At 34.5% G+C, this 22,801-nt stretch overlaps 1 protein-coding gene across 4 annotated transcripts in view; it reads right to left on the bottom strand.

Moving 5' to 3' along the window:
* Nucleotides 1–22,801, bottom strand: part of FAM172A (family with sequence similarity 172 member A) — a 428,631-nt gene that overhangs the window by 178,839 nt on the left and 226,991 nt on the right. For all 4 annotated transcript variants that reach the window (XM_032625778.1, XM_032625780.1, XM_032625777.1 and 1 more), the window contains one exon: nt 17,722–17,841. In XM_032625778.1, coding sequence (XP_032481669.1) covers nt 17,722–17,841 — 120 coding nt within the window. The remainder of the gene's footprint in view (nt 1–17,721; nt 17,842–22,801) is intronic.

Genomic DNA, 22,801 nt, shown 5'->3' with positions numbered 1-22,801 from the left:
ACAACTTGATGCAGTTATTGCCCTTGTATAATACACATTTAATTCGCTCCAGGTTTAATTTTAAAGCATGAATTCTAGAATTTGTGAAGCAAACAAAAGAACCTAATATTTTACTATCAAATTTTACAAAACAGAATTATTAAAAGCAGATAAAGGTTTCTGTGGCTTATGATATGCTGAGTGATGCCCACAGCAATACAAACTGAGTGAAATAACTGATGTGATGTTTTTCTGTTCAATTTCATCTCTATACTTTAACAATATTCAGAAATAGTGACCTGTTTAATGAAAATAAAAGAGCATATATGAAAATGTCCTGATTTGTAGTGTACTGTTACTAAATATGCTCTCTGAAAACCATTAAGGAATTGTAATTACCAACAGCACAATAATCAAATTCAGCCATGACACATTCTAAATCTTTGCCAAAAGTAAACCTTCTTATAAATTCACATAGGCTTTGATGAAATAGCAAGCTGGTCGGGAGGAGGATATTGCCCTGCATCTTGACAGAAGCCTACGTTTGTCTCACCAGTTCCTCATGAAAGATGTAGTAAATAGGTTGGGGGTAATGGGTATTTTCTTGATAATTAGCTGTGCAGGCAAATACGTTCTTTGGCAGACAATATAAATGTTGATTTAAGGACCAGCCAATAAAAAGCGCTAAACTGCAAAACACTCACTGCTCAATTTCTCACAGATTTGGTTGAAGACTTAATCCTAAAACTTAGGTTTCCATTATTACCAAATAACACACTACTACGAAAGTTATGATATAATGAAATATATTTCACTCATACTTCCTATGTAGCTGCTTAATAATTTCCACATTTGACAAGTTTATACTATTCAGATTAACATAACTAATAATGATGCATAGTAACAGACAAGTCGTTGTGGACCACTGTTTTGTAGTGAAACTTATAAAACTCCTTATTTTCTTAAACACAGAAAGCAATGCATTTCCACTGAAACTAAGGCATCTATAAAGCTAGTACAGATAAGCGGTAACCTATCATAAACACCAGTAAATTTTAGTTTATGTCTAGGTTTAAGAGATCATCTTTAAAGAAAATGGTTTTAAGCTGGAAGTGAGATACACTGTTTTAAAAACAAAAATAGCACAAGATAAGTGGCATATACTCTGGCAATTTTCTTTAACGCAGCTTTTTCAAATATAATCTAGTCTACAGTGCACTCAAACTGCAGAAACATCCAAATTAGGAAAGAAAGAAAAGAGATACTTATCCTTGCAAAAAGGCCCTATACTCAAAGGAACATCTGAATAAAATTGAGACATCTGCAGTAAAGTTTTACCTTCTCCCTAGAATGTTTGAGATGAACTCAGCGTAACAAGAAAAGACAAAGTGATCAATGCAAGAACATATCAGGCTGCCTTGGACAGGCCAATCAATGCAAGAAAGAACCTTGCCCAGGGCCTTATGCAAATAGAAGCACGTCCTGCAACCTAGGGAGGGAACATGCGCAATAGATCAATTGGATCTGAAAAACCTTACAGCTATATCAGCTTCAGACAGTAAATATATACTGATGAATACCTCACACTTCCTGCGAATTCTTAAAATGTGTTTTCATGAGCTAAGGAGAATTCCTAAAATGGGTTATTTTTAAGAGTTAAAAACTCCTTCTGGGAGTGCAGCAAAGGGGAAGAAAACATCATGGGAGAAACACTCAGCGTTACTTTTAAGAGTGTGCAAATAAAATTTTGGTATCTTAAAATTTCCTGGCATAGTTGAATTTTGCTGACATTTCAGAAGGTCAATTTTTTTGTATGTTTGCGTTCATGAGCAGGAAATAAAAATCTAGAAAAAGCAAATACTGTTCTTGAACAGGGAATAAATGAAATATTGTAAGATAAATAATTCAAGATATAAAATTATAGTCATCATTCTCAGACTAAAAACTCACCCAGTCACCAGAAATTATTCTCCATGGTGGCTACCCTATTGATATAGGAGCGGTTTGTCTTTTGAAGTTAGTATCTGTATCTCCAAAATCACTCTAAAATCTGATTAGAATGCATAATAAGCTCAAGGGCTACTTAGTACACAAAGCTCTGTCCCTGTCAAATGGTCTTGAAGGCAAGTCAGATGCTTTATAAGGCTACATCAAAAACACTCAATTATCAGGTCTTCAAAGGACTACTTGAGTGCAAAATTATTTTCCTAAATGTTCTCATTTTTGTTTTTTTTAAAACCTGTTTCTTCTTATGAATTTCACATTTTAAAAAAAGTCTTTCATAACTTAAAAGAAGTTAAAAATTATATTTTAAATAGGAATTATAATGGCAGCAACTATAATATAGATATTGCCAAGCAAATAAGAAAAATTCTGTAAATATCTACTAATATATTTAGTTTGTCTTCTACTTTGGAATTTTAAATTAAAAATTTTAGCTGCAGATGCATTTTCTATCAGGTATGTAGCAAATATTTCTAATATTAAAAATAAAATATACAATTTTTCTTTTAGCTATTGATATATGAACTTTCCCTGGCAAAATACTACATAAAATATGAAAATCAGACATCTATTATATAAAGTTCACTATTTAAAGCTGTTTATTTAGCTGTTAAAAGGACACAGATATCTTAAGACACTGGTTTATTTAGCCAATGGAGGGAAATATGAGACTATACAGGATAAACATAGCTCACTTTTTTCTTTTTCACATTTCTAGTGCGTTCTACACTGGTAAAATGTTTATTTTCAGTTTACTTTAATAAGATTTTTTTTCCCTAAAGTATAACTAAATCTATCATTCATTTGTTTGATCCTCTTTACTTAGACCTAAAGCTTTAAAAAAACTTTACTATTTACATGGAGAAAGCATGATATAAAATCAAAGCAATATAAAACTCTCATAACTTTTCAAGTATTAGGTATCAGATGAAATGCTTATAATAAATCAGAAAGGCATGAAGTAGCAGGTTAATTATAGGGACTCAAATGTTTCCTTTTCCAATTTTAATTTCAAATATAAGAATTTTGAGTGGTCTGATATTCACAGTAAAATGTAAACTCCAATTTACAGTAAGTAAAATATAAAGGACCAAGCAACTATGGTTTCACTTTTTGTTACAATGTTTCAATTGTTATATTTTCTCCAATATGTAGGAACAACTGTAGAAAAACAGTTTTAGAGTATTATCACCTAGTATTTGATATGTGTTGACATTGTGATAGCCACTGAATAATGAAATTCTATCCTTCCTGATATAAATCTGCACAATATGTGTGTTTTTTGCTTTTAAAAGTATATTCTCAATTTTAAAAGTATGTCAGGTAAGATATTCAGTTTACCAAAGAGGTTTGTGCTTTAAAATATAAATAGAGAATTTCTTTAAATGAAAACTTCCCTCATTAATTAAAACATTCTAATTTATCAGAAAAATATTTCATGAAGTTTCCCAAAACCAATCAGAGGAAAGAGTGTTTCATGGGCAAAATCATTGATTCCGAGATTAGATTTCTATTGCAAACTGAATGAATTTCAATTCTGACCCATCTTCGTTGTGCAACTTGGCACAAGTTCCTCAACCTTTCTGACTCCTTCATCTGTAAAACAGGGCTAATAATACACCTACTTAATAAAATTAAACGTAAGTTGTACAATGCTTAGCTAGAACAATGTTTAATGACCAAATCTAGTAGTACCCTAAACTCTCTTCTGAATGGCAGTATGCATAATGGTTATGAGCATGGCTTTGGAGCCAGAAAGCCTAGGTTTAAATTCTGGCTCCATCACTTAGTGGCTTGTAATCTTAGTACTTAATATTTTACTGCCTCCGTTTCCTCACATGTAACTGAGGATTATAATAATACTTACATCATAAGGATTACATGAATTAATATTTATAAAGAACTTAAAACAATGTCTGGTACTTGGTAGGTGTTATGTTATGTAGCTATCACTTCCAGGTGTAACTTATAGATGTGGACAACATGAAGGAACAAACACTGATAGCAGAGATTGTTCCAGGAAGACTTGAAAGGTCAATTCTATTTAGTTGGTATTAGAAGACAGCTGTCTATTTCCAGCATGGAATGAGTTGCAAAGAAGAGCCAACCAGGGGCCTGGCCAAGGAAACTCATCTGTTTTCCAGATTTTCGTAGTGTTTTCAATTTTTCTGCTTAAACTGAATTTCCAGAACACCACATCAAAACATAATCAAAATTTAAATAAAAATGATTTGGGGATTTCCTGTTATCTTAAATTTTCCACACCTTTTCTCCCCTTCCTTAGTTTAGGTAATTAAGAACTGATTAAAATAGAAAGTCTGCTTGGAAGGCACAAAAAATAATAAGCAGTAAACAAGCTAGAGAATAAAAACTAAACAATCATGTAATTCAACAGAGAAATATAGAATTGAATCCTGAAATACATGAAAGACCAGGAGATTGTTTTAGAGATAAGAGTCACCATAGTTAGTATAATAAAACGTTTACTCTGCATAGGTACTTGATGAGAGGAGAAATAAACAAAAACTCACTGTGACAAAGCGAGAGGTCACACTTTTAAAGGGGGAAAATATATATGTTTCTCACCTGTAAAATGGGGATGATAACAGTACTTATAAAGTTATGATGATTAAATGAGATAAAGTATAGTTATATAAAGTACATGCTTAGGACAGTGCCTGGTACACAGTAAGTATCATTTAATTTAAGCATTAGTGTTGCTGCTGATGAATATGATGATGATGTCACTACCTTCTGATTTGCAAGACACTCATAAATACTAGTTCCATTTAAAACGTTCATTTTCAAAGACACTGCTATGAATTGCTTAGAACTGTTCTTGACCCCGCCATGTCTTAGGCCCCTATGGCTGTCTGACAGATGAAATGGATTCTATGGTAATAGTAATAACAGGGTTCTATTAGAGTAAGACAGGTCTCTAACACAGCAATCAGATATAAAGGTATCTGTTCTGCTTAAGAGTCTATTGTAAGATGTTAGAGAAAATACAAGTGTCATCAAATGTTAAGGTTTATAATATGCTAAAGAAAACTAATATATTACTACATATTTAATGTTGGGACATAAATATAAATATATTTAATATTTCAATAGACGCCCTAAAAATGTGTAACAGTAAACAAAACTGAAAAATGTAAGGCTGAGCCTGTAACAGTGGTAGAAACTACTATTACATTATTAATGGTACTGGAACTAGGAATCTTTTTCCTGAGGTAAAATGAGCAGTAATACTACAAAGGCAATTACATAGGCTAGGGATCTCATATTATATTACAATTTATAGGACACCACTTTACAGAGAAAGTTAAGGTTTCTTTGTTGTTAGCAGACAGGCTATTGGATACATTTAGAAATTCAACATTTATAATTATAAAGCATCCCCTGACGCCTTATAACTGGAGAGAAGTCAAGATAGGAAATTTCTACTGGAGGAGAAAGCTGAGTGTGCTCTATCTTTCTGCCCAGTGCCTCTCTTTTAGAAAGATAAACGCCAAATTTTTCTTCTAATTCAGATGTCTGATTAATGTGGTAAAGAAATCTGAAGATAGATGTTAGAAGTTAGATATCAAGATTTATGGATATTTAGACATAAGCTAGGTATGTTAGAAGTTAGGACATTTTTTAATCATTTGACTCAACTATAAAATTGTCACTGAAATATTAGATAACAATTTTTTATTGTATTCTAATGTTCTTTAATAAACTTATTTATGAGAAAAATTCAAATAAGGTATGGAAAACTAGGAAGAAATCTGAATACACTAATAAAATAGGCAAACTAATTTATAGAGGGTATGAAATTTAACTTGTTCAATTTAATCACAGAAAACTAAGTTTTGGGTTAGGGTTAGGTTTGGCTACTTCCCTTGATTCGAGATTTTAATATCTTAGTCAATTTTCTACATTCACTGATCAATTTTCATTAATGGTCCTTCCAAGTGTCTAAAACTTCAGGGTCACAAATTGTACCTCCTACACACTAAAGCACATTGGTGCTAAATGTCCTTGTTGGTCAGCTTTGTTCTCTTATCCACCTCACTTTGCTCTATTGTGTGGCTCTGTATACAAATGCCTAGGTGCTACTTTCTTCATTCTGACCCAATACAGCACCATCTGAGATCTGCTTCTGACAACTTATGTATATATAAATCTAGGATCAAAATTATTTACTGCGTATTATTACAGGTCCAGCTGGGCTAGGCAGCATAGTAAGAACCAAAGAAAATAGTGGATTTATTATCTACCCTCTGCGTATTAAGAAAAGGATTCTGAGGTGACTTAAAGCAAAAGACAACTATGAATTAAGACACTCTTATAAGAGATTGAGGCTTGGAGTAACTAATGAAATGGAAAATTAGCCACAGTTCTGGGTTTACAGGAGACAAAGGTAAAAATGCATGATAAAGCTTTTATTTTCTGACCAAAAGAGATTATCACTTTATCAACAGAAATAATTCTTCCTATTACTTAACTCTAAGACAAATTTACTGTTTAGATCTTTACACTGGGGAAGTTAACCTCTTGGCTAAAATCCCACTTCACAATTACTATATTACTTTCTTTGTTTAATTGTGTTTCCTACTTAGAATATAACCTTGAAGCCAGGGATGTGTTTTAATTTGTTTCCCCAGTACTTGTACAGAGTGAGGTGTTCAACTGAATAAATATCTTTGATAGTGTTCTCAACCATTTCTTGTTTTGAGGGCATAATACTCATTCCTAACTCCAAGAAATAATATCTATAAAGTCAAACTGATGTGGTCCAGGTGGCTTTATTGTGATCTAAATTCATTCAGTGAAAAAGTATGGAAAACCTATAACAAAAAATAGGAAGTGAGAAAAAAATGATACACACACACACACACACACACACACACACACACACACATTAAAAGTCCCCAACTCTAAAAGTTAATATCACAGGAGCTTAGAAGAGTAGTATCCCTTTGTTTCCCTGGGCCCAAAGAAAGCTTTAGACCCATAGTGTGATCATCTCACAGACTAAGAGCAGGAAAAATGATACGTCTTCCTACTCCATCTCTTTTATTGCCACAGAAACCTGATAACCAGTGTACCAAGGATAAGCCCTAGGTATCTACATGACCTTAGAATATAGTATTTTACTCTATCTCGTTCTGACTTAAGTCAAATAAATTGAACTTCTGCCTTGATTCATCACTTTATAGTCCTTCTGATTTTTCTGCCTACTAGAACCTCTTTCTTTCTCAAGAAAAGACCCATTTCTAAATCCCCAGCCAATGGTTGAAGCCTTAAACCTTGCCTGCTTTGTTCATCCTTTCCCCAGTGTTTAATCCTGTTTTTGTTTTTTTTTTTTTTACTTCCTTCCCTATAAGTCAGTGAGGTGGAGTTTGGCTCGGGAGAAGAGGTACTCTTAGAACTCTTAACTATATTTTGTTTGCTTAGTTATCACCTAATGCACCTTGATTTTCTGTTCCCTGCAACCAGATTATACCTCCCGATTCAAACCTGAGTTCACCATGCTCTACAGATACCTACCTAGTGATGGTTCACCTGCTATTCCCTCCAAATCCAAGCTCTCCAGCTGAATTAGCTCTTCTTGAACCCATCCTGAACTCTAGTAATGAGACCTTTGTCCAGATCTGGCTTCCATTCTGTCCTCTCGAGCTTTACCTTAATATAAATCTAGTATGCTTCAAGTCTGAGTCTACTTGGCTCCCCTGTGCTAATCTGAATAAATTATTGAATAAAAATTGAGGTCTAACTTCTAAGATAGATGTCAAATGGTTTTGATCACAAAATTTTTGTCTTCTAAGAGCTCTCTGCAATTTGCTGTGTCAAATCACAGGGGTCACTGTGGTTGGGAATCTCATATGGGGGAGTGCTTCCATTGAGTGATCATCATAAGGCTATAAGAATAGTAAAAACAGCTCCATTATTAAATGAAATGTGTTTTTCTATAATCCCTCTTATAAAAGGCTTACAATAGTCAATCATGTTCTCATATCTGCAGTAAAATACAAAATCTCTCATTAAGATCTTTTATAAAACCAATGGAAAAAGAAATATTTCTTATAGAAAGATTTACATCTAACAAATTAATATATCAATTTCTATGGGTTCTCCTCAACATGTTATTGTGCTAATCTTAGCAGACAGTGATTTCCTGGCAGTCTTTTGTTGAATTGAGAGATAGAGTGCTCAATCTCTCAGCTGCAGTAAGATCTGGATGCAGTCCATCTACATGGATATTGAAAAACCTCCTCCAAAGGTAATTCCAATGGGGTAGTATGTATCCATTACTCTACAGAAAGATTCTATAAAAGATTAGTGAAACCTTTCTCCATTTCAGCTTTCTGAACAATCTGATCCTGGTGTGACTGAGAAATAAAACATTAAGGAGCACATTAGATCCTAAGTAGAAATGATCTATGAAGAATGGAAATAATTACAAGTAACATCATAATTAATGATGAAAAAAGTGAATGTTTTCTCCTTAAGATCAGGGACAAAAGGATGTCCATTCTAGCTACTTCTATCTATCACTATACTGGACAGGACAATTAGGCAAAAACAAACAAACAAACAAACATCCAGATTTGAAAGGAAGAAGTAAAACTATTTTTATTCACAGATTATATGATCTTGAACATAGAAAACCCTAAGGAGTTCATACATACACACACAAAAACTATTAAACTAATAAATGAATTCAATAAGATTGCAGGATACAAGATCAAGATACAAAAATCAATTGTGTTTTTTTTTTTTGGGGGGTGGGGGGCTGCGTGGCATGCGGGATCTTAGTTCTCCGACCAGGGATTGAACCCGTGCCCCCTGCAGTGGAAGCGCAGAGTCTTACCCACTGGACTGCCAGGGAAGTCCCTCAATTGTGTTTCTATACACTAGCAATGAACAATCTGAAAATAAATAATTTCACTTAGAAGAGCCTCAAAAAGAATAAAATACTACGGAATAAATTTAACTAAGTAAGTGTAAGACTTGTATACTGAAAATAAAAAAAAATTTGAAAGAAGATAAATAAATAGAAATAAAACCCATATTCATGGATTGGAAGACTTATTATTAAGATGGCAATATTCCCCAAATTGATCTACAGATTTAATTCCAATCAAAATCCCAGCTCCCATTTTTTGCATAAATTGACAAATTGATCCTACAGTATAAATGGAAATGCAAGGGACCTAGAATAGCCAAAGCAGTCTTTAAGAAGAAGGAAGCTGGAGAATGCACACTTCTTGACTTCAAAACTTGCTACAAAGCTACAGTAATCAAGACAAGCATGGTATTGTATTAAGATAGGCATATAGATCAATGGAATAGAATTAAGAGTCCATAAACCAACCCTTATATTTATAGTCAAGGGAGCTAAGACAAATGGAATGGGAAAGAATAGTCTTACTGACAAATGGTGCTGAGACAACTGAATATCTACATTTAAAAGAACTATGTTGGACTTCTACTTCATACAATGTACAAAAATTAACTCGAGTGACAAAAACTAGATAAACTGGACTTCATCGGAATAAAACACTTCTGTACTTCAAAGGACATCATCAAGAAAGTGAAAATATAACCCACAGAATGGGAGAAAATATTTGCAAATCATGTATCTGATATCCATTGAAATAAAGTATTCAGAATATATAAAGAACTCTTACGATTCAACAGCAAAATGATAACATAATTTAAAGATGGACTAAGGGTTTTAACTGACATTTCTCCAAAAAAATATGCAAATGGCCAACAGCACATCAAAAGATGCTCAAAATCATTAGTCATAGAGAAATGCAAAATAAAAGCCACAAGATACTATTTCACCTCAACTAGTATAGCAAAAGTAAAAAAGATAGACAATAACAAGTGTTGGTGAGTATAGAGAAATTAGAACCCTCTTGTATTGCTGGTGGAATTTTAAGTATGGAGGTGATGGCTAATGGGTATGGAGTTTCTTTTGGGGTGACAAAAATGTTCTAAAAATTAGATAGTAGTGATGGTTGAACAATTCTGTGAATATACTTAAAACCATTGAATTGTACACTTTAAAAAATGGAGTTTTTGGTATGTGAATTATATCTCAATAAAGCTCAATAAATCTCAATGATATCTCATAAAGATATGAGATTGTAGCTCAAAAATTTTTTTAAAGTTAAAAAATGGAAACAAGCAAAAGTAAGCTAATCATTAAATAAAAAGTCATGTTAAATTCATGACTGAGGATAAAGTGGAGAGTGTTCCAGACTTATTTCATATACTGCCTTATAGTATTATGAGAAGGCATTATAACTTAGTTTAATAACTTTCCTCTTTGATTGATAAGACTATACTTTGAAGAATGAGTCATAGGGAAGCAACCTTCTTGGTCAGGCTGTGGGTTGGGTACACCAGCAGAGAGGAGATTATAAGAAACTAAAACCAGGAACAAAATGGGTAATACTATCTAATGTGAAAGAACTGATTAGACAGAATTCCCAAATTAACTGATATTCAAATGGAGGATAGGATGAATGAATAAGTTTAATTAGTAAAAGAGTTACTGTTAAGGCTTAAACTCTATAAAATAGTCAATTAACTGTACAGATAATTTAAGAATGCTCATGTTGTTGTAACATATATTGTTCCCAAATGTGTGATGGGGGGAATAAAAGGTATGTTAGACTCTTTATTCTCAAGTTTTTTCCAGATGATTTGAGCAAGATTTAGAGATCAAAGATAATTTAAAAACAAAACTGATTAGTAAAGTTTTAAATTGTGAAACATATAAATACTATAGAAAAAAGGGGGAGTTAATTGAGAATACTTTATGAAAAATCTAGTAAGAAGGAAAATTCTTTGACTTGGGAGAAACGGCATTAGCAAAAATGAGAATAAGCATACATTGTGGGCATTTAGACTCATGTTCAACAAACAATGATTTAATTCCTAATAACCAGGAATTTTATAAGTTAACCCTCAAACTCTACTTATATAAAGTGGGTACTTACAGAGGAGGACACACATAAGGAATGTGACCGAACTTATAATCTGTACAAATTAGAACTAATATTCAAACCCAGGTCATCTTCTTCCAAGTTTCATGTTCTCCTACTACACTGGGCTTGGAGGCCAGGGGTAGAGGTACAGTGAGATGGAACAATGGCAGTAAGGAAATTAGACTAGAACTGAAAGTTTCTATTGGGAAAAATATAGTTGGAAAGAGATAATCAGATTATACAGAAAGTCTTAAAGTAACAGAGAGGAGAGATGATGCAAGAGACAATAGGGAGCCAGTATGATTCTGGAATGGCATAGTAAAAAGGGGGTTTAAATAGTACCGATCATGGTGTGGTATACAGGATGGAGTGGAGAGAAAAGAGAGCCAGTAAGAAAATGGGTATAAGAGTTCAGTGATACTGTTGTGAAATGATGAAATTAACAGTGGGCACAGAGAGGAAAAGACATGATCAATATTTCAGAGAAAAAAAAAAACCTGACAAAATACATTGGTTGGTTAGATATGGGACAAAAGGAGAGGAGTTAACATAAAAACTAATAAACTGAATCATTCTTTTAAACAGTGAGATTTCCTAATACATATTAAAAATCATTTGAGTAAAAGTTAAAAAAAATCAAACCTCAATACATAGGTAAATTGTGAAGCTTAAAAATCATATCTGTATATGTAACTCTTTCCTTTTAAAACTCTGATTTGAGTACTTCCCTGGTGGCGCAGTGGTTAAGAATCCGCCTGCCAATGCAGGGGACACGGGTTCGATCCCTGGTCCGGGAAGATCTCACATGCCGTGGAGCAGCTAAGCCCATACACCACAACTACTGAGGCTGTGCTCTAGAGCCCACGAGCCACAACTACTGAGCCCGCATGCCACAACTATTGAAGCCCGTGCACCTAGAGCCCGTGCTACGCAAGGAGAAGCCACCACAATGAGAAGCCCGCACACCATAACAAAGTAGTCCCCGCTCACTGCAACTAGAGAAAGCTGAGCGCAGCAACGAAGACCCAATGCAGCCAACAATAAATAAATAAATAAATAAGTGTATATTAAAAAACTCTGATTTGATATCTCATTTATTCTATTGACCACAATTATTAAATATCCAGTATATGCATTTTCCCCAATATCTACATATCTGCATAATCATTGTTCATTACTTGTTATCTGTTGTGCTTGGATACCCTTCATATCCACTTCGACATGCTTCTGTAGGTGTGTACAGGGAAAGATATTACACCCTCTTCCTCTTTGTTCAGCTTTCCAGATCCAATGTCACTAAGCCATGTAGAATTTGTCTCCTAATGTCTAATGTGTGCTTCTTTACCATTCCCACCACTTCTACGTTGGTAAAGCCTTTTATTGGATCTTACTTGGACTCTTGCAACTAACTCCTAAAATTACTGTTATTGCCAATCAATCAAAAGACTATCTATAGTATATGCAAAAAATTAAACAAAATTGAATATAGGAGGCAAAAATAATATAATCTCTGGTTTCTCTCTAAGGAGCATACAAAGTAGAGAAACTATATTGTTTTCATATAAAACAACTAGAGGGCTTCCCTGGTGGCGCAGTGGTTGAGAGTCTGCCTGCCAATGAAGGGGACACGGGTTCGTGCCCCAGTCTGGGAAGATCCCACATGACGCGGAGCGGCTGGGCCCGTGAGCCATGGCCGCTGGGCCTGCGCGTCCGGAGCCTGTGCTCCGCAGCGGGAGAGGCCACAGCAGTGAGAGGCCCGCGTAACGCAAACAAACAAACAAACAAAAAAACACAACAACAACTAGAGAATTAAGATAGCGTTCCATACAAGTTGTAACCATCCCATGCATTAACATGCTATTTGTATCATGTAGGCAGCCAACTCAGAAATTCAAGTTATATTACAAATGGTGACTTATTTTTACTGAATTACTTATATTTTAAAGTAGGTTTGTAAGAAGTGTTTTTGGCCTGAATTGTTTTGATACTCTAATGGATCAATTTTTCTTTGTTTATCTGCCCTTATTCTACCTCTCCTCAATTCTTCATTCCCAGCAGCCCATTTTTTAGCATTGATCACATTAAGTGGATATGCTACTATCCAATTTGTTTTGTTCTTTGTAGACAAAATGTAAATGATGTTTCTTTAAGATCATAGTTAACTCATGTCACTAAAGGTAAAAACTAATTCTTTTAGTCCCATTCCATTTTCTTTTCAGGGTAAACCCAAATCATGCTCTAGGCAATTTTAAAAGATCAATTTAGAGTAGACTGAGGTTGAGTGTCCTCACACAGCTAAGTCCAAAAAATAGTCCTCTATCAGCTACTGAAGGTCAGCTTAGGCTGCCTGGAGGCTAGAGAGCCCAGCATGGAACAATGGCAGGAAAATAGAGTTCCCTTCATTCCTTAATTCACATGCAAGTGAGGTGCCAATCAAGTGCTGACAAGCATGGAGAAACCAAAATCAAAAGTGGGTAGAGATACACTTTCAAAAGGTGCAGTTTTCACACATTTCTAAGAGATGTTTTTAATGGTGGCTGAGAACATACCACTAATAACATGGAAAAGAAAATAAAAGTAATATGAAAAATACTAATTTTATATCAGCTGAGATGATTCAATACGCTAATGAAATATATTTGCTAAAATTGTCTAATGTGTTCTAAAAGAAATATCAACAATCTCACTTTGACTAAGGAAAGAAATCTGAATGCAAATTGATGTACGGAGCACTGCAAACAGGGAAGGTAAGGTGAGTTAAGATTGGAAACTGGGCATTGACAAGGAAGCTAACTCATTTGCAAATAAAAGAAAATTTTAAGCTTGCTTGATTTTGTCAAACTAACCATCATCTACAATGACAAGAGCAAAGCACTCTGAAATGACCAAGTATGGAAGCAATGGAATCACTTCATAAAATGGCTGGTGAAAGAGACTATGAAAAAGCTTAAAAACTGCATTGATTTTTGACAGCTAATTTCTAAGAAATGAGTTTAAATTTTTAACCACTAATATAAGGCAAAAGCAAGCTGCATTAGTTGTAGATGTTTTTCTAAATGAATTTGGTAAATGACTGTTGATTATGACTACTAATTCTATCTACCACATATAAAATAGAATTTCTTAGAAATTTAAAGCTTCGAAAATGATGTTTTAATAATGGTAGCATTATATATTGGCATTATTTTTAAATACACAGGAGAGATAGCATAGAGTAGGTATGTTACTTTTAAAATTCATTATCAATTCATAAAATAAATAGTTCTTCCCTTTTGCTTTAAAGACTGAACGCTAGGATTGTTACCAGAGCTGTCTTAACAACATCTATTTTTACTAGGATTACAGAAAGTTTAGAGAATTAGAAACTTGAGTTGTTACCATATAATGGGAATGAAAGCAGTGAAAAGCATATTTTTAGTATGACTTTTCTCATTATTATAGTCAACTGTATACTGTTTTATGAGGTTAGGCCTGATCAAATTCCAATATTTACTACCATAACTGAACACTGGTTTTGAAAATAAATCTCTTAACTACCTCTTGTATTCTTCAGGCAAATTTTAGCACTTCAAAATAGGATATAATAATAAATTATGTTCTCAGTTTTCAAAAACAACAATTAGCAAAATACAAAAGCTCTACAACTATTTTGTGCTCTAAATTTAAAAGTAATTTTTCAGATTTCTATTAGTAGTACCTTAATTTTAAACTCCAATTATACGTAATTTTAACTTAATAAATGGCAAGATACATTTTAGCATGGGTCCTGACTGGTACCTGTTTTTAAACAATAAGCACTACAAGTAATTACACGTAATATTGAAACTGTACTAGTCACACAGTTCACATCTAAAATAAATTTTCTTAAAATTCATGACCTAAAAAAGAATGTGAACTTGAATGAGGATGGTAGAAGAACAATCTCCATGCATTCCAACATAATGCTACAAACTAGCGCTGTTCCATCTATAAGGGGTGTGTGTCTGTGTGTGTGTGTGTGTGTGTGTGTGTGTGTGTTTGTGTGTGTAGAGTCTTGAATCAGGAGTAAAATTTTATGATAATTTTTAAAAAGTTAAACTTTACTGAAAACCAAAAGATTTCATGTCTGATGTGCATAATGTACTATTGAGATAAAAAACTAAACCGTAATTTAAGATGTCCACAACTCACTTCCTTGTAAAGTTAATATTAAATATTTTAATCCATGTAAAACAATTTCATATAATACACATATGTTGAGAAATCCTGAGAGAATATTTGTCAACATTTTAAACACCATGAGTTTTCCTCTAAGAATAAGGGGGAGAATAGGAAAGAATATTATTCAGTTTTAGGCAAAAACAAAAGGTTTAAACATATTTCAATTTTTTTTGTTGTTTATCAATTCTATCTTTCAAAAATCCTTGAAACTAAGTAGAAACACTATGGTCTTAAATATATTAATCAAGCATTGTCAAAAATTTATGTAAAACTTAGTGTACAATGTTATTTATTTAGAGAAATTTTTTTCAATAGGTCATAAACTACTTTTTCTTTAGCTTCCACCATCTATACACCTTCTTTACATACCCCTATCAAAGTTACTTGACAAAAAGTAGCAAATATATGAAGTTGAGATAATCGCCATTAATATTTTAAAACCTAAACAAGGTATATTACGTTAAATAGACTTCTCAGTCCTGGTGTTGCCTGTCAGATATGTGATGTGCCAGTGGTTATATTATATTCCTCCTCCCATGCATGCACCTCCTGCAGAGATAGCAGACTACAGAAGCTGACCCTTACTGAGACCATCTTGTCTCTCTGACAAAGCTCCTTTTTAACTTCTTACTTACTGGTTACTTCCTGTGATGGAGAAAAACTTTAGCTCAGCTTGTGATAATTTCACAGGCCCTGAGGACCCTGACCCTAATAGCCTCAAGGTCAGAAGTCAAGTCTTGTTCTGAAACATCTGTGTGCTTTATATTAAAGTGGAACAAAAGTGCAGAAATATCCACCAGTGTGTGACAAGAAGGACAGGCAAAATAAGACTGACACACTGGTCATCTGTTACTCCGGCATCTTAAATTCATCTCTAAAACTGTCCAAAATTCACTTAAATTCCAAATTTGATGTACAAAAGGTTTTCGTTAACTGCCTTAAGGTAAAAATATGGAAATTTATGTTTTACAGAAATCTGAAATTTGAAGTCTTACAGGCCTTCAGACATATTTTAAGTTATTCCGTAAGTCATGAAATTTCATGTTTTATGTAATTTAATGGCTTACAGAAAGAAAACATAAGGTACATATATATCAGCTATATACGTGTGTGTTTGTATATATCTATATCTGTATGGTTAAAAGAACTATTTGAAAAGCAACATTCACATTTTAAAAAGGACGTCATACTTGTATGTTAGAGAGCTATCTTAAGATACCCATTATGTATTAAAATAAATAAATTCAGCAGTTAAAAGTACTTGAATATAATTTCAAAAAAAGTGAAATCAATTTAAGAAATAAATGATTTATTTACTGATCTTAAGAGAGCACAGTATTTGTAAATTTAGGTCAGCTAAAGTGTTCTCCGGTGTCACCGCTAGTTTTATACCTAAATCATGTGGGTAAGCAATAAGGCGTGGGAAAGTTGAAAAGACCATGGAAATATATTTAATTTCTATGATGAAGAGAAATACATAGCAAAGTTTAGAAACATAAAAATTAAACAACCAATGCTACGCCGGCTTTTAATGTCCACTTTAGGCCATTTGGATTTAAAATTATCAAATGCACTTTTATCAAATTAACCATTTTATTAGAGCACTGGTACCTTCCTGTGACATAAGGGTAATGGACATGGAGCACATTTTTAGGACTGATTATATATCATTAATCATTCATACCTGCACAAAGTATACTAACTGCAATACTGCATATAATACTGACCAAATTTAGAAATCTTGATAATTTTTCCACTATGTACACATAATCTTCACCCTAGGAATCAGATTATTTTGAAATGCAAAGATTTTTAAGACCAAGCATTGAGTTCCACTTAGATTAATGGGAGCTTTCTAATAGTTTTAATACTAATTATATGGATTCTGATCAAGTACTAACTTGAAGAGATAGCAGTTTTGTCAGTTAAAGGGTCTACTGAAATTTTAAACACTTTACAGATAATAATGCTTCAGCGATGTACCCACTAAAACAAGAATCACAAATATAAAATGTATGGAAAGTGGGGCTATAATGTAGAAGTTAAAAAGTAATATGTATAGTGGGAAGCAGCCACAAAGCACAGGGAGATCAGCTTGGTGCTTTTTGACCACCTGGAGGGGTGGGATAGGGAGGGTGGGAGGGAGATGTAAGATGGAGGAGATATGGGGATATATGTGTATATATATATATATATATATATTATATAGTATATATATATATATATTATACATATAGCTGACTTCACTTTGTTATACAGCAGAAACTAATACACCATTGTAAAGCAATTATACTCCAATAAAGATGTTAAAAAAAAAAAAGTAATACGTAAATAAGTAACAGGCAAAAGCTTTCTGGTTAGCACTGAAAAGTTCTACCACAATAAGAAATATACTCTTTATTAAACATCATAAAATTATTTACTCAAAATACATAATTTTCATCCTTTATAAAATAATTTAAAGTAATGACACCAAGAAAAAGGGAGTGGAGGGGATAAATCTGTAAGGAGTTTGGAAATTAGCAAGAGTTAAATATGCACTTACCAGTTCAACAAAAGCAAGTCCTCCATAGCTATGAGCAACAAAAAATACATTCTCAGCTGCAGATTGGGCTATGAAATGGTCCCACACATAGACTGCATGTTCTTCAGGAGAACCATTTTCCTATAAGTAAAACAAATATAATATATATCATACTGTATCTAATTATTATCATAGTAATCAAAAATTAAATTATATGCTTGCTTACATAGCATAAGAAATAAGATGGTTATAGCTCATTCCAAATAATAACAATACAAAAAAACTACATTGAAGATCCAAATTAGGGAATAAATTAGTATTAAACCATTAGTAAATTACTGCTAAACTTAAGTGCTACTATAATATTCTGAAAGAAAGTATTTTAAAAAAGTACATTTTTGAGGGGAAATTGCTCATTCTGGGCATATCTGAGATATTAAAATATATCTAAGTACATTAGAATTGCATAGCAGAAAGTTATAGTGGTCTTATGATAAAACAGTGTAACACTAAGAAAAATCAGATACATTTCTATATGTATACCTGAAAATACTTATAGTATACATACAGATAAATTATTTGATTTATAAAGTTGTAAGTACTTCTGTAAACTAAAAATAAGCAGAAAATTAACAACAAATATTTTCAATTTATATTATTTTAAAAATACACCTTTTTCCTAAAAGAATTTTCCATACATATTTTATTTCTAGAACTGGAAGAAATATAAACCTGGGACCTTTTATACTTCCTAATTTGCTAATCCCTAATAAATGTATGAATGTTGCTTTAGTTCCAAAAGTTCTATAATAACTTCATTTTATTGTGTTTATTGCTATAGTAGGCACATTTTGTGATTAAAACTCGGATAATGTGAAAAAGGAAGAAAAAGAAAAAACAAACCACCAAAGAGCTAAAAAAACCCAAACTGATAAAAACTAAAACAGATCGTGAAAACGTTTTGTGTGAATATTTTTTGGAAGCTTTAACACCAAAAGACTAATTCCCTAAGAATGTCATGGTACTAGACAATGAACACAATTTATTCACATTTTCCATTTCAGAAATTTTTAAATATCATATTAGGGTCCATATGAATGGCTTCACTTACCACCTAAAAGCTGTTGTTCCCTAATGACTATCTCCACCCAGAATTTCTCTCCAGAGCTCCAGACCCAAGGTCATTTCCTTTTGAAAGCCCCACAGATACTTCAAACTCAACCAATTCAACACCTTGCTAATAATTTCCTCTCCAAACCTGTGTCACTGTCTTTGCTCCCCACCTCCTGCTGAAATCTGAGCATCATCTTTTATTTCCCTCTCCCTCAAACTCCACATAAAATCAATCATTAAAAACCTGTTGATTCTGTCCCCAACTGTCTCTTAAAGCCATCTACTTCTCTCCCTTCTCATTTCCTCTGGCTTAGCTCAAGCCCATCCTTTCACAAGTGGATGACTGCAACAGTCTACAGTCCAAGTTTCCCTGCCTCTAAGATTGCCCATTTAAATACTCTCTCTAATTCTGTAGTAAGAATAACCTTTCAAAAATGCAAATATGGTCATGTCGCCATGTTGCTCACTCACTGCTTAGAACTCTTTGAAGTGTTTTTATTGCCCTCAGGACCAAGTTCAAACTCAGAATGACACTAAGGCCTTACATGATCTGGCTTCTGCCTCGAAATGTATGTGCAAAATACGATGACCCAAAAGATATACTTCTCCAACCATGAGAGACCACACAGAACACTCTCTGTGTTCCAACTGCAGGGAACAACTTATAGTAACCTAACTGTGCCATACTTTTCTTATTTCTGGGCTGTTTTTTGTTATTGTTGTTTGGAAAGTGACCCAAGTGTTCTGCCTTTAATTCACCCACCACCTTTACCTGCATAATTCCTACTTGTCTTCAGAACTCAAATAAAACATCACCTTCTAGTGAAAGTTTTCCCTCTCATCCCCAAGGCTAGGTAATGTCCTACAGCCACATCTTGTACATGTTCCCATTATTGCACTGAATAGTTTGTATTGTAATTGCTTGTTAATCAAATTCCTGAGGCCAAGAGCTGTGTCTTCTTCATTAAATCACAGGGTAATAAATAAATAACAAAAACACAACATGTATCTTCAGAAATGATTACTTACAACCTTGTAGTCCTATACTAAAATACAAATATACTTTCAAAGATATCTATTAGTAACACAAATACGAAATTACCCACACCTAAAGTATGTAAAATAAATAGAAGAATCATAATTGGAAGGAAATCTTTGTAGGCATTTTTGGCTTTAGTAATTTAGCTTTCATTGGTATAAAAAGTAGGAAAATAGTTATCATCAAAAGCAGGATAGTGGTTAACTCTAAGGAAGAGAGATAGAGTTGTGATTGGGAAATAGACTTCTAGTGGCTGGCAATGTTTCATTTCTTGACTGGGGTAGCAGTTACACAAGTGTGTTCTTTTTTTGTTTGTTTGTTTTGCGGTACACGGGCCTCTCACCGCTGTGGCCTCTTCCGTTGCGGAGCACAGGCTCCGGACGCGCAGGCTCAGCGGCCCTGGCTCACAGGCCCAGCCACTCTGTGACATGTGGGATCTTCCCGGACCGGGGCATGAACCCGTGCCCCCTGCATCGGCAGGCGGACTCTCAACCACTGCGCCACCAGGGAAGCCCCACAAGTGTGTTCTTTATAGCTATAGTTAAACTGACTAATACATACTTAGTACTTTCCTGTACATATATATAAAGGGACCATAGAATTTATTCTACAAACCTTTGAGAGTGAAGAAAGGTAATGTTAGTAATTGTGCTCGGAGAACAGGTCTAAACTGGGACTGTCTAGAGAAAACCCAGATACCTGGTCTCCCTAGTTATATCTCACAATGAAATGTAAAAACAAAACAGGAATAGAGATAACAGAGCTTCTATCTGCTGATAGTTGGCAGAACTAACAATGTGAAATATCTGTGATGGTCCTAAATATTCTTCTATATATGGACAGAATAAAAACACATAGGAGATTAGATTATTCTGTCCCCCTAGGCTCTGCGCTGGAAGTGGAAATGTAAGGATGATAAGAGCTAAGCCATGATCCTGGCCTTCAATGTGTTTGCAATTTCATAAGGGTGTTAACACATAAAGAGAGGAGAGGCATTAGTGTGTGAGGAGTATTACTTTCTCTATTCCTGATGGACTGTCCTGACACCAAGTCCAATGGGTCTGTTATAAATTCACACTACCTGACCTCAGCGAAGTCCTGCCTGCTTTCTTCTCACAGTCACTAATTCTTCCTTTATACTGTTGAGAGCCTATCTGTCCCATCCCTCTCATTCCCACCTCATTTTGAGTCCTCCTACAATGGATTCTTAACTAGTCTCATTTCTTTTAGTCTCTCCCTTTACTTTGTTGCCACCTTAATCTTGCTGAAGCCTGGCTCTGATCAACTCACTCTCCTGCCTGAAAGATCATTTACTGAAATGGTTGCCACTGCCTACAAAATAAATAACTGGAACTCTTTAGCCAACATCTCTAAACCCATCTTTCCAGCCTTCCTTCTACTTCCTACTATTTCCAGGGATCTTATTCATGCTCCAGGGAAAATCTGGATTACACATGAATAGCTGAAAATCCTAGACAAAACTGCTATCATGAAATCCAGTCTGGGATCTCATGGGTAATGCAGCTCAGACTAAGCAAAACCTAAAGGTGAGAACACTTCCAAGGGAGCAGTTCAGCAGTAACAGACTCTCCCACTACTTCGGGTGATGGCAGAGTGAATGGAAAGGAAGGGATGGAGTAAGTAATTTCAGAGGAAAAATCAGCAAAACTTTGATATATAAGGGAAACTGCCAACCAGGCCCAAATGTCCCATCTATGACTAAAGGAGAGCTAAGAACTAACAGTTCTTTCCCCTGTTCACATATAAAGACTAGTGTTTTCAGAGATTAGTATTATAGCTGAGTCTTTTCTTCCACAGTCTATGGCGATATCTGTTAAAATGGTCTATGAGCAGCAGGAAAAAGAAATCTCAAGTATCCATGTGCCCCAAGTACTTAAATATTTTCAGCCTGACTGTAAGGTCATCAAATTATTCTTTAGTTTTAGATTTTAAAACCTAATGTTCTAAAAAGCCAGACTCAATTGAAAAAAAATGTCTTTAACACCTACTTAGGGGGTTATCCATAGGCACAACTAAACCATTATACAAGATTATTCTAGGCCACACTTGACACACATTGACCCAAAAAGATCCAGGGTAGGAATCACAGTTTGCCATCAGGGCAGCAGCAGGCATTCCTTTTAATGGAAGCCTCACAGCAGTTCCTGTAGCAGACACAACACAGAACCTTGTGGGAGTTACTCTCTTTGGCCCATGGGGTGTTAGCTCAGGAGTGAGGGAATCGGACTCACCTTGGGCAGATACAGGAGTTATTCTGCCTTAAAAGTCTTATAACCTACAGAAGCCAATACCTCTTGCAACAACTCCATAGGCATGGCTTCCAGGGTCCTTGCCTGCAAGGGACTTGCCCAATTACAAGAGTTACTACCCTCAGGGAAGATCAAAATTACGATATTTATAGTCCATTATAATTCCTTCTAATCCAGATGCAGTTTACCAACCTGGGGTCATTTTCTACCATAGGCAGTGTTGCCCAGCAACCAACCACTTAGAGTGGATGCCATGGTATGTTTCCCAGAGCCTCCTTTAGTTAGAGGCACTCATTTCCTGAGCGTGCAAGTGGCACAGTTGGTAGCTGATAGCTTTAACTGAGGTACTCTCTAGGAATTGCCCTCAGCCAAATAAAGCTATCTTGACTAAAGTTACAATCCCACCTCTGAGGCAATTTACATCCAATGTCTGGTTGAGATGACGTGGATCTATAAAGGACCTATCGCCTGCCTCAAGGCAGGACATCTCTGAAAAGCCATCCCAGATCCAGAGATCACCAAGGAGTTAGATGAGGCCTTTGTTGTGACTATATTGAAGTTCAACTCCTTGGACCAAAATCTATTGTTTTGCTCTCCTACAGGTGCTGATCCCAAGAGAATTCCCCAACAAACTTCTTACATGCAACTTCAGAATCTGTTACCTGGGAAACCTAACTTA

Source organism: Phocoena sinus, chromosome 3 (genome assembly GCF_008692025.1).
Source record: "Phocoena sinus isolate mPhoSin1 chromosome 3, mPhoSin1.pri, whole genome shotgun sequence".
In the NCBI taxonomy this organism is placed as follows: Eukaryota; Metazoa; Chordata; class Mammalia; order Artiodactyla; family Phocoenidae; genus Phocoena; species Phocoena sinus.
Note: the sequence above shows the minus strand (reverse complement) of the source record. Positions and strands in the feature narration are given on the sequence as shown.